Below are 13188 nucleotides of genomic sequence, written 5' to 3'. Positions count from 1 at the left end.
ATTTAAACTTTGCCCTATTGGGCTTAAACTTGATAGGCCTAGGTGGCATCCTTCGTATGAGGGGAGCATGATAGGTCATCTGGGGTCAAACAGTACTTATCGCTATCATAATGAGTGCTCTCAAAGCATCAGGGCTCTCACAGCTGCAGGTGCACTAGTATACAACAAAATACGTGATTTGAATGTTTGTCGACTCTGTCTGGGGTCCGTCTCAGTGGGGCATGGTAGAAGCAGTGTGTTTGTTTTATTATTTATACCAGGTGGTGAATTCATTTCATTTTATTGAAAAAGCATCGTGGCCCTAAGGCCAAATTGAGCAATTTTTACATCAATTAAAAGACATCAAAATATACAAAGTTACAAATACAAAATAATATAAACAACAAATTTAAATTCAAATATAATAATGCAAGGTAAAAGATGAAAAATATTGCACATATGAATGACGTGCATTCTCTAAATTCAGTAAATTTCCATCGTCAACCGTGTAATTGAAATGAATGGGATTATTTTGAAATTTTAAAACGCTTGAAATATCACAAACAAATAATATAAATACAAGCTAAAACCGTTGGGGTTCGATAATGAACGCCACAAAAGTATAAAAATAAGTATTATGTAGGCCCATGCCTCATGGAAAATGCCATACGGCCGGGCGGTTTCACAAGTTGCCGGCTCTATCATGCCACTCGCCGCCTGATTATTTATACCGTATTATTTTTTTTGTATCGATTGGCCTGCCATAAACATAACCTTTGATGCACGCTGACGTTGCTTACAAAACCAGGTATAGCACCACACGCACAGTATATTTCCTCTGAGTGCATGTGTTAGAGACAAGTCGAACAAACCATGTGACTATCCACCTGATCACAAACTCGCAACAAACAAGACGGCATGCACATGCATTTACTTTTACTGTCTGAAAATGAAGACGAAACACTTGTACTTTACCTTGACTTTTGCCTGTTTTTTGCCACTGTTGCAATCAAAATACCTTAAAGCCGGTGCAGAGAATAACGATGTCCGTTTTCGACCAAAATTGGGCCGTCAATTTGGTTTTGGAAGCTTAAAAAATGACTTGAATGTAAGCTTACCAAACTTTGACCAGGCCGCCAGAGTGGGGAATTCAGATGTGGGCAGAAGAATTTCTTGGTCGGTTCTGCAACAGAAGCTGGAAATTGCGCGCATCAATACTGATACAGATTCATACCATGGCAACATGTACAAGAATAAGGTGTTGATAAAAGATTTTAAGCAAAGCAAAGTGAGTAAATTTAATTTACAATGATTTTACGTCATCTCATGTCTTGTTCGAGCATATTCTCTAACGCAAATCCGTGAGCAAATTCGTGGCTAGTGTTTCTCGAGCAACTCATGTCATGATTACTGATTTGACTGCGGAACTCAGTCCTCAATGATAGTCAGTCATTTCTTTTGGTCATTACATGACTATCATGATACTGATACATCTTCCGAGGAGCAATTTCAGACAATAGCTTGGGATTAGTGGGGCAGAGGTTATCTATTGAATCCTTGAAAGACCATGCATACGAGATGGCCGAGCGGTTTTTAAGGGGGTACTACACCCCTGGCCAATTTTGTGCCTATTTTTGCATTTTTTTCTCAAAAATTAATGCACATTGGTGACAAGCAAGATATGCATATTATTTACTAATTCGGTACCCTCAAACGTAAATAAAATATTTTCTATACCGCCCTCCCCCGTATTTGCCCCTCCCCTTTTAACTAAAAGGAACATAAAAATATTAAGAATAGGGGAACACCGTTCTTCGAGGAGACAATGGACATCCCCATGTTCCCTAATCTCAATAAGCCTACCTTTAACGTAAGGCTCCTCGCGTCCTAATTCGTATTCAAAATAATTATTGAAATAGAAGTGAATATCATCGTACCCAGAATGTAGAGTGTTAACGGCCTTGACCACTCCTGTCGAACTTGTACCCGGTAAACCATAATCTGTGCAAAATTATGAAACGTTTTTCAAAAAATTCCTATTAGTTTTTGAAGCTACGTATGTGCGTTCATCATGACATTCATACTCACCTACCAAATATTTGTAGGCTTGTGATCAACTTTATAACTTCAACTATAACCCCATGTAGGGCCTATTATTATATTTTTACCAAGTATCAAAGCTTTGTTGAAATCCCGATCTGTTAGCTCTCTAACCGTACATTTTCTATATCTTTTTCCTGTCTCATACTCGCAAATAAATAAATCTATATTTGTATTACCTTCATTGTTAATACCATCTGGCTCCTCCTTGGGCATATTTGAGGTAGATGCTGCCCCATAACCTTTGGTTGCAGACTGGGAAGCGGCAGTGCACTGTCTGCGCCAATGACCCCTCACCACAGGCAAAACATCTGTCGCCTCCTTTCTGGGAATTCCCAAATTGATATTGACCGTATCCATAATTTTGGCGACGAAAATTAGCGCCACTAGGATTACCATACGCCTGACCATACTGCATTTTGCGCTGATACGGCTTTTGTTGACGAGACGCCGCTCGCGCTCTCTTCTTTCTACTGGCCTTTGCCTGCGCTGATCTGATACGGCGGTCATCATCAGAATCTTCTGCTAGGTCGTCTGACAGATATTCATCAACGACGGCCCACCCCCCGTCTGATTTATCAGCTAGTCTTATCAGTTTATTTCTCTTAGAAAGTTTCTCTGCAGATTCTTTCAAAAGGGGCAGAACTTCGGTGATGTTGCCCTCTTCAATACGGGAAATGGAGGCTTCAACATTCGATAAAATCTCGTGATTGAATTGGAACTGAGTTTTGTTACCTCTGTGGTTGAAATTTAGCTTGGATTGTAACTTTAATTCTTCAACCTCTTTAGATGCTGATTTTAGGGAATAATGGCGTTATCAATGTAGGAAGTCACACCCGAAATCGCCTGATTCACTATCTGAGAAATCACCTGGGCGGACACTGGCGCTGGTTGCGCCGGAGGAGCCGCAGGTGGCTGCGCTAGATTCTCTTGAGCTTGATGTTGAGGAGCTTGAGCTTGATTCACTGCGTCTGATTGTGCCCCGATTTGAGGGACACCAATATTATTAGCTAATATCTGTGCAGCGACCTGGTTAGGAGCGGGTTCCTGACGAACAATTACAAATTGTCCTTCTTGCGACATGTTATTAAGTTTATGTCAATAAAACAAAATTAGTACTCACGATAGTACCCGGCTTATGTCTATCGTACACCTTCCAAAGGACAACAAATTAATTCCAGCGAAACTCCTATTCACAACTCCACAACTCCAAACTCAAATTTTGCAACGTAAATCTATCCGTGTACAGTCAATCTATCCGTGATGTGCACTGGTCTCTAGGAAAACAGTCATGCTGCTATGGTCCATTTTGTTTGAAAGAAATCATTATAACAAAGCTACAACGATGTGTGAAAATTTGACTTCATTCAAACGCGAGGTTCATACGTAGAGATTGTCCATTGAAATGTGTGTGATACTTTCCGTATAAAAATGACATTGCGATTTCACATTTTGGACACCAACGTCGTAAAAAACGCACGGGTGGCGTTGAAATATGCCGATTTTTACGGCATGTCGAGGTTCATGCAACGCGCCTAATTTTCAAGACAAAAAAGTCTCATTTTGAAAGTAAAGTCATGATAGTTATATGGATGGTGGTCCTTAATCTATCAAAATACATGGGTTTTATTTTTTGCAGCAATAATATTTGGGAATCACTGAAATACAATGTATTTTAAGCAGCATGTTAACCTTGGTTTTTAGTCAAAATCAAAAGCATGCTGTATTGAAATAGTCATAGGACTCGGTGACCATTAAATTTTCAATCGCATCGCATCAGATGTTAGTCTTTGTACCATCCGCCTTGTTCTCCTTCGTGACGATTGAGCACAATCCAGTTTGGAACCGAGACTATCAACATTTAACGCCGTTTTGAACGTCGTGTAAACGCACGGTCTACGCATCACGTATGTAAAAACGCAATCTATTTAATATCTCACAATTGACCGCAAAATGCGTAATTGTTCCAGCGTAAATATTAGTAACCTCCGCGTGCGCCATGCTGTGCGTCCGAACGAACTGCGAGTGTGCCGGCCGCAGCATTTAGACTGGGCGCTACCATATTTGCACAGACTGTTATACGCACATTTGTTATTGGTCGTCCTGTTTTAATCTGTTCGATCTTTGGAAAGTGACGGTTAGGAATAAGGCTAATATGTCGGGCATTGTGAAAAATCTAAACATTTTGCTTTGGACCTCGGAATATCACTTGGGGCTAGTCGGCTACGCCCCTCGGGATAATGCAAAATGTTTAGATTTTCACAATGCCCTCAAATAATTGATGCCCAGTTATTATCCTCTAAGTAAAACCCTGTTGGCCCGGTAACTTTTATTGGATATTTGACTGGCTAGTGCCAAAAGGTTAAGGTACACCCCTAAGTAGAGAATATCATTTTACTGGCAACATACAGTGATATAAGCAAAAGGCAAGATTCAGTTACAGTTTCATAAGACAAATTCAAAGATTTGAATGCAATAATTCTACTCTCAGTAGAAAACTAATCTGTAGAAACTAATCTGCAGGCTTATGGTATAAGAACTATAATCATAAGCTAATGTAGTCACCAACAATTTCTGCAAAGTGCTGTCATCCATGGCACAATTCCTCAAAAGTCTTGAAGACCAATATTAATGTTAATTGAGGGTTCTGAAAAGAGCTGTTCAATACAAATGATAAACACAAATGCGATTGTCATTTCTATATTGAAAGCTTTTGAAACATCCTCTGATGACGCCTATTGAATAATATACTATGTGTATAATAAAGAAAACCATGTTAATGTATATATCCTGCAATTTCAGAGTGGTAGTGCTTTAACGCAGCTATTTACCGCGGACATCAACGATGCGCGAGATACCGCCTTTCAACTAGATGAGATACTTCACTGTAATGCCGCTGGTAATGCACATATATTGGTTGATTGCTTGAGAGAAGTTCCCGCGCAAGAATTACTGGATGCATCCTATGCAGTAAATGATGTAAGTTCATGTTGTAATGTTTTACACTTGTATGTGACGTGTATGATATCAAGATATAACTTTCGCCGTTTGCCGCCATCCGTTTCTTTGGCATTCGTCTTAATAAATTAGTCTTAATTCAAATCTCTGCAAATAATGCTATTTTAGTTTGTTACAACTTTTTCTTTTTTCTTTTCAAGATCAACTCCTTGAATAATCCGTGTGTTGTCGGGATGTTCATAGATGACCTACCCGCGAATCTTCTAGACAAACGGGAGTTTAAAAGAACAAGTCTGTTGCTGGGTAACAATGCTGACGAGTCATCGTTCTTTTCTACTTAATATTCCCATCTCCGATCCCCCACCAATAAATCGTCAACAATACAACGCTTTATTAGCCAGTTACTTAGCAGGATATGGTTATCAGAGTGAGATTATTGTGGAAGGAGTGAACCAAGTTTACGTTGACTGGGCATCAGCAGACGACCCAACCACGGACTATTTAAGCACCTACTTAAAAGTACAAAGTGACAAGAGCTTCATTTGCGACATGGATCGAGTTGCCCGAGCACATGCGTCTGTTGGTGACGTTGTTTATACGTATCATTTTACACACGTGTCGAGCGTAAAAAAGCTACCTGATTGGACCGGAGCAACCCATACTGAAGAATTGCAGTATGTATTTGGATATGCCTTTAATCCTCTATTGACTGAGTATCACAGTGCAACGAACGAAGAGAAAAGACTTGCTGTTAACGTTATGAAATATTGGACAAGTTTTGCTAAATATGGGTAAGTATACGAATTTTATAGATCAGTGGACAAAGATAGTGTTGTTTCTATATCATATCAATTTCGAAGCGATCTTAAAGCAAAGACATTGTTCATTGACTTTACAACCGTATGACAAAACAGGCGAAAATAGTAACTTTTTGCACAGGATTTACAATTTAAAGAGAATTGGCCATTGCTCATTGAAATGACTATATGGGCAATAATAAGTGTGCGCTTTCATTTAATGACATAAAATTTGCAAAATATTGTAAGGATCAATTGGGGTTTTGACTTTTAAAACCTACATCTTGGTCAAAAATTGCGCGTGAATAGACCGATTTCAACAGATTTACCACATTCGTCTTGCTATAAACATTGAATTGCTACATCTGTTGATAATGAAAAATGTTTTTAGCAAGAAGTGTTAGCTTCCGTAAAATTTCTGATTGGATTCAAGGAACATTCGGAGTTTTGACAAAAACCAATCACAGATGCCGCATTTTCCACTAGTCACCAGCTAGAAGCTCACACAGTTCTTATGATGCTATGCACTCAACCGTGTAATGTAAACACAGACTGTGTAGAGACAAGGCATTGCTAGGCTAACTGTGCTTGGACAAATGTGTGTGCTCAGGTGTATCGAGATGGAAACTGTGCGTGGATAAGCGAATATAGGTTATCCACTTTACTCATGCGTGACTTCTAACAAAACGCGCCGATTCCCGTAGTATTCCTCATTCAAACCAATTCAATGCACGACCTTGGAGTTCCCTGCATTACTTTGGCGGGCTATTTTGAAACAGTCACGGTTGCACATGCAGGTACTGCTTTTGAAAGTCCTAAACAAGGTATAGCAGTCGTTGATAGGATATGCAGCTTATAGAACACGGATAACCTCTATCGTTTTGCAGCCAAACCTTTCGACATGTAAATGTTATGATTTCCTGTTGTTTCGGTATACCACAAGGGTGCATTTTTGGCCTACTCCAATTTATTTAGGCGGATATTAAAAGACGACAAACTAGTGACAACAGACCATAGTATGGGACAAGCTGCATAGCCTTGTACGTAGACAGAGTGAATATTTACGTTATCAACCAAGTGTCCAATGTACAGGCACAGTGTGGTGCAGGCCATATTAATGTATCGTAACTGCTGGCGGAATAATTACCGATGTTGAAGATCTTGATGTGTCACTCAACGAAAGAATGGTTTATACCCCATGTGTGACCAGTGCGTATGGGCATGATGAGAGAAAGTACTACTCAGCTTTAAGTGTAATCCGATTTGATAAAGATTATACAATTTTTCTTACTTTAGAGACCCAAATTTTGAGGAATCCGGGGAGTTATATTGGCCGGATTACACCATTCCCGAGTTACAATACAAGGAGATTGCAGTAAACTTGACAAGTGGAAGAGCTCTTAAAGCAGAAGAGTGTCATTTCTGGAACGAGCATCTACAGCAGCTTGGGACATTTGTTGGTAAAATTAGCTATTAATTTTGTCGTTTTGAAATCTTAATCTAGACATCCAATAATTCGTTGCTCCATCCACTTACAACTTAAAAGGCATCCAGTTGAGAGAGATAAACCACGTTTAAATTCATCGTAGGAAATAAAAGACCTACCTCCAGTTTGTTCACAAACAGGTGATTTTTAAACAACTTTCCAAAGATGTTCACTTGATCGCATTTCATGTGCATGTTTATTTTATTATTGGTTTTCGGCCTAATGTCTTCAGGACTTTTGGCCTGTAACCATACCTTCGAGGAAGAAACTGGGAGCACATGATCCGTTATAGGCCTGACTGGGGCTTCCTCCGGGGCTACCTGTTACTTGGGAGTATGAACTTAATTAGGGTTCGAACCTCCAAATGTAGAAATACAATCCTTGCGTCAACACGGTGCGGTACTTTTGCCAGCGGAACCCTTAAGATATAAACTATAAGTGACTAACATGTGCCCGGGTGCCTGAGACTCAACAAGTAGAAATAGGAAATGACCAATCACTTTGCAAAATCATTAAACACAGAAAACTTTAGAATGAAACCCTTCAACGCGCATGGCACAAACCTCCAAGTTTTTTTTTTATTTGGCCAAGGCTTGGAGGTTCAATAAAACCCATGCGTCCGCACCGTGACCGAAACGCCAGACTGAACCGTAAAAGGGTTTTAATCCTCCGAGTTTCTTACCGATTCTTTTTTCTTATTTTGAAGGTGATCTAGGGGCAGTCGAGCTAGAATGGCGGGAAGAGTTCAACAGATGGAAGTACGACGATATGGTGCTTTGGCGACACGAATTTGATAAATATTTAGAAGACACAAAGTTGTAACATTTTGTGGGTTGACAAAATGCTTACCAATCTGTGGGTCTATCAGGACTGAGCTGAGTTAGCTTCACAAGTTAACAATCTACCCGGGCAATCTACCTACATCTACAACATTTGATTTAACATATTAGCGTATAGCGATTTTTGGACAAAATTAGCCTAATTTGAATTTCATAATATTTGATTGAAACTCAATATATTCTTACTAATTTTTGAGACAAAAATGTAGTCATAGTTAATGAGATATCAACATGGTTTTACGATACTGCCTGCATGACAACTATACAATTGGTCGTTTCAAGTTATGACTATTAGGATTGGTTTGGGGTTTGTTCATCTGGTTTCCTATTATCCTACCTAACTGACGTTATTATAGATACCTTTGTCTGTACCCTTTGTTAGAACCGAATACTTGTAGAAAGTATGTTAGAATGAATATTTTAAACAGTTCACTCAATAAAATAGTGACGTACTTTAATATTTCATCACCACACCCGTAGGACTTCATCAGAATTGTAGAAAGCATTTAAGGTTTTTTTTTCAGTTTGTTAGACTATAGTCCTGAACGTCATGTAGCTGGCCCTGGACACCAAAATAAAGAGTAAAATAAATTTGAAACGTTTTCATGCATTTCCCGCATTCGTGTGGAGTTACCCATTAATATTTCATCACTTGATACAGTATCAACCTAACTAAATCAGAAATCAACTTAACGCTCATTCAGTTTAACTTGGCTATGTATTAATGGAGGATTTCGTGATCCTAGCATCCTGTTTTTATGACATTTTCAGTAGATATTCACGAAAAAAAGCTTATTCCCAAAATGTCAGTTGATTCCGATTTTGCGTTTGCGAGTTATGCATGATTATGTGTATTACTCTGTTCCATAGGCCACTGTTGTAATTGCGTTCTGGTATACCAGAACGAAATTCAAATTTCACGATTTCTTTGCTAAACGAATTAATCTAAAAGAAATCTTTGGTACATAAACATTATGTAGTCAGAGGTTTCCAGTGGTATAAAAATCTCAACTTATTTTTTGAGAAAAGAGGGGGATGAGGCTGTGGATCACGAAATTCCCTTTTAAATTAAGGCTATGTATAAAATTTATAACGCATGTCAAATGCGACGTCATACTACTACAAACATATGGTGTATGAGTTCTAGATTCTAGAGACACAAAAACAATGTCAAAACAAAATGGCATTTAGCAAGTTCAAGCATTATGGTTGGGCGTTTTCATTAGTTTCGTACTTCAAAGGTTTCTGCTGTATATAGATCCAGTGCAAAAGAGGTTAATAACTGCGCATCGGTTATTTGGAGGGCATTGTGAAAAATCTAAACATTTTGCCTTTGGAACCGAGGTCCAAAGCAATTGTGCTAGTGCGAAAAATTTCGGATTTGCGAGTCCGAAAAAATAGCGCAGTCTCGGACTCGGATCTTATTTTGGACTGGCGTAGTGTTTTTCATTTTCGGACTGACGCACTCTAAGTACAGGGAATTTGTGTAGTCGGACTAGCGCCGTGTGGGACTAGCGTGTCGAACTAATCTGTGCAGCCCCTCTGCGTAGGAGGGAGTAACCGTGGAACCCACCATGCTGACACCCAAGGCATGTGCAAGTTGTGAATAATATTCCACACATTGCCATAACTATTAACAGTAGACTTCGGTTGTATATATAAATGCGCTTTTATAAATGCGCACGTGACTAGATGGCCAGCGCCATATTTGCATTACATCACTGTCAATCACTGAAATGGCGACCAATTGAAGGAGTGGCTACAGTTGTGACCTTGTTTCGTGGCTAGCACTGGCAAGGAACATTGGCTGGAGGTTCGATGCTATAAATTTGCAAGGATAAATCATGGATATCAAAGAATCATGATTAATGCACAGCACCCCCCATGTACAAACATAACTAATGTTTATTTTATTTATTTTATTTATAAATCAGATTTTTGTGATTTTTGGGTTATTTAAAAAAAAAAAAAAAAATACCAACCGACCGACCGACCCTACTTGAAAGGTCCGTTCGCCCATAGAACAGGGTTTCTCTCTTTCTCGCCTTACTTATAATTTTATAAATATTATTTGTCCCCCCTTCCCCAAAACCACCACTCCCCCTTTTACACTCATAAATTAATTGTTTTTTTTTTTACTTTCCCTTCCGTATAAAGTAAGACGGTTGAATCAAACTGAACAAAATTGACGTATACAATTACAATATACCATGACAATAATGTGTATGACGAGATCTAACTTACTAGCTGAATAAACCTCAAACCATGCATCACATACGTGATTGTACGTCATATAACGTATGAGCGTGATGTATAGTATACGAGTCTTCCTCAACATCTTCCAGCCGGGATGATTAGATCATGTACAGTCATCTACGTGTTTATACTATAAATTGTACGTCAAAGGGTGTACAGATTACCGATTTAGCATGGGGACACAAAAGGTGCTTAAAAACACATTTTGAATTTGTTTTTGTCCATTTGCGAGCGAATGAGTAAATTAGAATTGAGGAGGTCGGCGGGGACATCTAGCCTATTAGTTTGAGAGGGTCATTATACCGAAACGGGCTGAAGTTATAGTTTCCTCAATTTACGTTATAATTAGAGTTAAAATTAGGGTCAGAGTTATGTTCATTGGCGGCGCTACGGGGGCATACTTATCTTGACTCCCAAATAAATAAATCCATGACCCCTTCCTTCCGAAGAAAATGACACCCCCCTAAGTTCCCTACGTGCAAACATTATCAAATAACATCATCGGCAGCTACCCAGTTCTGACCTTAATGCCAGTAAGAATCACATTTCGTCATCAATATGGCCAATTGCCACGCCCATTTAGCACGGAAATAATGAAATATAACTTTTTAAATCAGCTATATCTAGCTTTTCCGTCATAATTTTTTTTTCCGTAATGGAAAATCCAAATAAAGAGTTTATGTTTCGGGTCAAATTATTTTGCCTTTTGCAATCAATGCCACTATTTTGCAAAACCAATTTTCCTTGTAACCTGTCATTTTCGCCTATACTTTTGCGTGTGGAATTTGTGCACATCCGGGTACCTTACATCGTTGAACACGGTATGGCGACTTGTAGATGTCACGTGCGCATTTATAAATGCGCATTTATATATATACCTGAAGTCCACTGATAACGATCAGTTTCATGTTGATCGCGTCGGTCTTCCATGATTAGATCCTCCACTTTCTTCACTGTGGCCACATCGTCCGTAAGTGATGGACGTACACTTCTTGGCTCATCTGTGAGGGACATGTGGCCAGTTTGGAAATTCCTTTTCCAAAAAGCAATAGTGCCATATGACGGGCAATCATCATAGATATCATCTACACTAAAGGAAAGATTGTCTCCAACTTGCAGGTTATCATGGTTATGCATTAACTGGATTAGGTTACTGACATCTAGCGCCACCTGTAAAGCAAGTAAATATACTGATGATAACAATTTTATACCAAAATGTACATAAGGACCAGTGATTATACTGCCAAAATTTCATCGATATACCTCCTTCACTTCTGGGTGATTTCAAAACTTTTTGATACCCCTCGTTTACCGACTGTACCTTTTGACACAGCTTTAAAAGTAGGGTCGGTCGGTCGGTTTCAATTTGGACCTTCATTTGCAACATTTTATGAGGGGGGAACATCTCTCAGACACCCCTTGCCTATGGATAAACAAGTGTTAATGATGGACAAAATGGCTTCAATTTGGACCATCATTTACCAAAACTGTCCAACTTCTGAGCAGACAACCTCCTACGTATAGATAAACAAGTGGCCGTTTTCTCTTCTCTTTAGAACACAAAATCAGTTTTGGTCCACGAATTGCTTCATTTGGGCCTTCATTTTCACTTTTTCTAAGTATAATTTTACAGGTAGGGCGGCATCCTGTATCTTTTCTCCAGGGCGGCACAAACCATCTCAGCCCCCCGGGGTAAGGGCCTTCTAGATACGCCACTGTAAATTATTATCTATAAGAAGATTCTTTCATTTCCAAATATTTTTAAGTTGTAGAACAAGAACTTCCTGCAAATATCAACTCATTTTGTATGTGTATATTTGGACTGTGTCTACAATAGATTTGTACACAAGCCCTGGCACACAAATGATTTATAAAATATGCCATGTCATCCAGACTGGGCATCCAGACAGCAAAGATAAGAATCCGTCCCATAATATGTTTAGAATTTGGATCTGATCAGTCCACATTATTTGTACTTTAAAGTATGCTTCATAGTAAGACTCAGTAAACAAGCTTCACAAAGTCTTCGAAGGACAAATCTGTGTATTTGCCCCGGTATTTGCACTGTCATGCTTACTTCAAATCTTGGTAAATTGCTATAGTATTGCTGAATATGGAAGTGATTGCACACTTAATACTCTGCTAGGGACATGCTGTTGGTGTGTAGGCCTACTCTTAGGTGACGGCGTGTACTTAGACTGTAGTCCTGACTCCTGAACGTCATGTAGCTGGGCCTTGACACCAAAATAAAGAGTCAAATAAATTTGAAACGTTTTAATGCTTATCCCATCCGCATTCGTGTGGAATACAAATTTTATGACAAATTATTAAAATTTGATATTTTTCACATTTTTGATATAAAGTGTATGTAGCTGGGAGGAAAAGCCGACGATCAATTGAAAATTTTGACCTTTCATATTGAAGATATGGATTTTTTCCCCAAAAGACCTAATTTATTTGGTGTTTTGGGATTCATTACTTTTAATCATTTGCCATAAAATGTGTATTACATTGCGAATTTCAAAAAAATCAAAATTATTTGATATCAGAAGGACATTCTTCGTATTCAGAATGCAATTCGATATGTCTGATGTGCTCTAATGTCCCACAATAAATACTGTCCAAACGTTCATCCCCATCCCTTAAGGCTATGTATTAAATTTATAACGATGGATGTATGATTTAAGAACAATTCTAGAGACACCAAAAACAATGTCAAAACAAAATGACATTTTGTGTATTCTTGTATATGATAAGGCGTTTTCATTAATTT

The 13188-nt window shown here is 38.7% G+C and overlaps 2 protein-coding genes across 2 annotated transcripts in view; both read left to right on the top strand.

Annotated features, from left to right (window-relative positions):
- The first annotated feature begins 874 nt into the window (after positions 1 to 874).
- The window catches only part of LOC140142012 (uncharacterized), a 52359-nt gene continuing 40045 nt past the window's right edge, over positions 875 to 13188 (top strand). Inside the window, exon 1 of the mRNA XM_072163915.1 lies at positions 875 to 1267. Within this exon, the coding sequence (XP_072020016.1) occupies positions 929 to 1267 (339 nt within the window). The 5' untranslated portion in view covers positions 875 to 928. The remainder of the gene's footprint in view (positions 1268 to 13188) is intronic.
- LOC140142974 (acetylcholinesterase-like) lies at positions 5347 to 8873 on the top strand. Its single transcript, XM_072165001.1, has 3 exons — positions 5347 to 5828; positions 7131 to 7294; positions 8027 to 8873. The coding sequence occupies exons 1-3, from the start codon at positions 5347 to 5349 to the stop codon at positions 8140 to 8142; spliced, it is 762 nt and encodes a 253-aa protein (XP_072021102.1). The 3' UTR covers positions 8143 to 8873.

This window comes from Amphiura filiformis, chromosome 20 (genome assembly GCF_039555335.1).
Source record: "Amphiura filiformis chromosome 20, Afil_fr2py, whole genome shotgun sequence".
Classification (NCBI taxonomy): Eukaryota; Metazoa; Echinodermata; class Ophiuroidea; order Amphilepidida; family Amphiuridae; genus Amphiura; species Amphiura filiformis.
The sequence above is the reverse complement of the archived record's forward strand: the minus strand, read 5'-3'. Positions and strand labels throughout refer to the sequence as shown.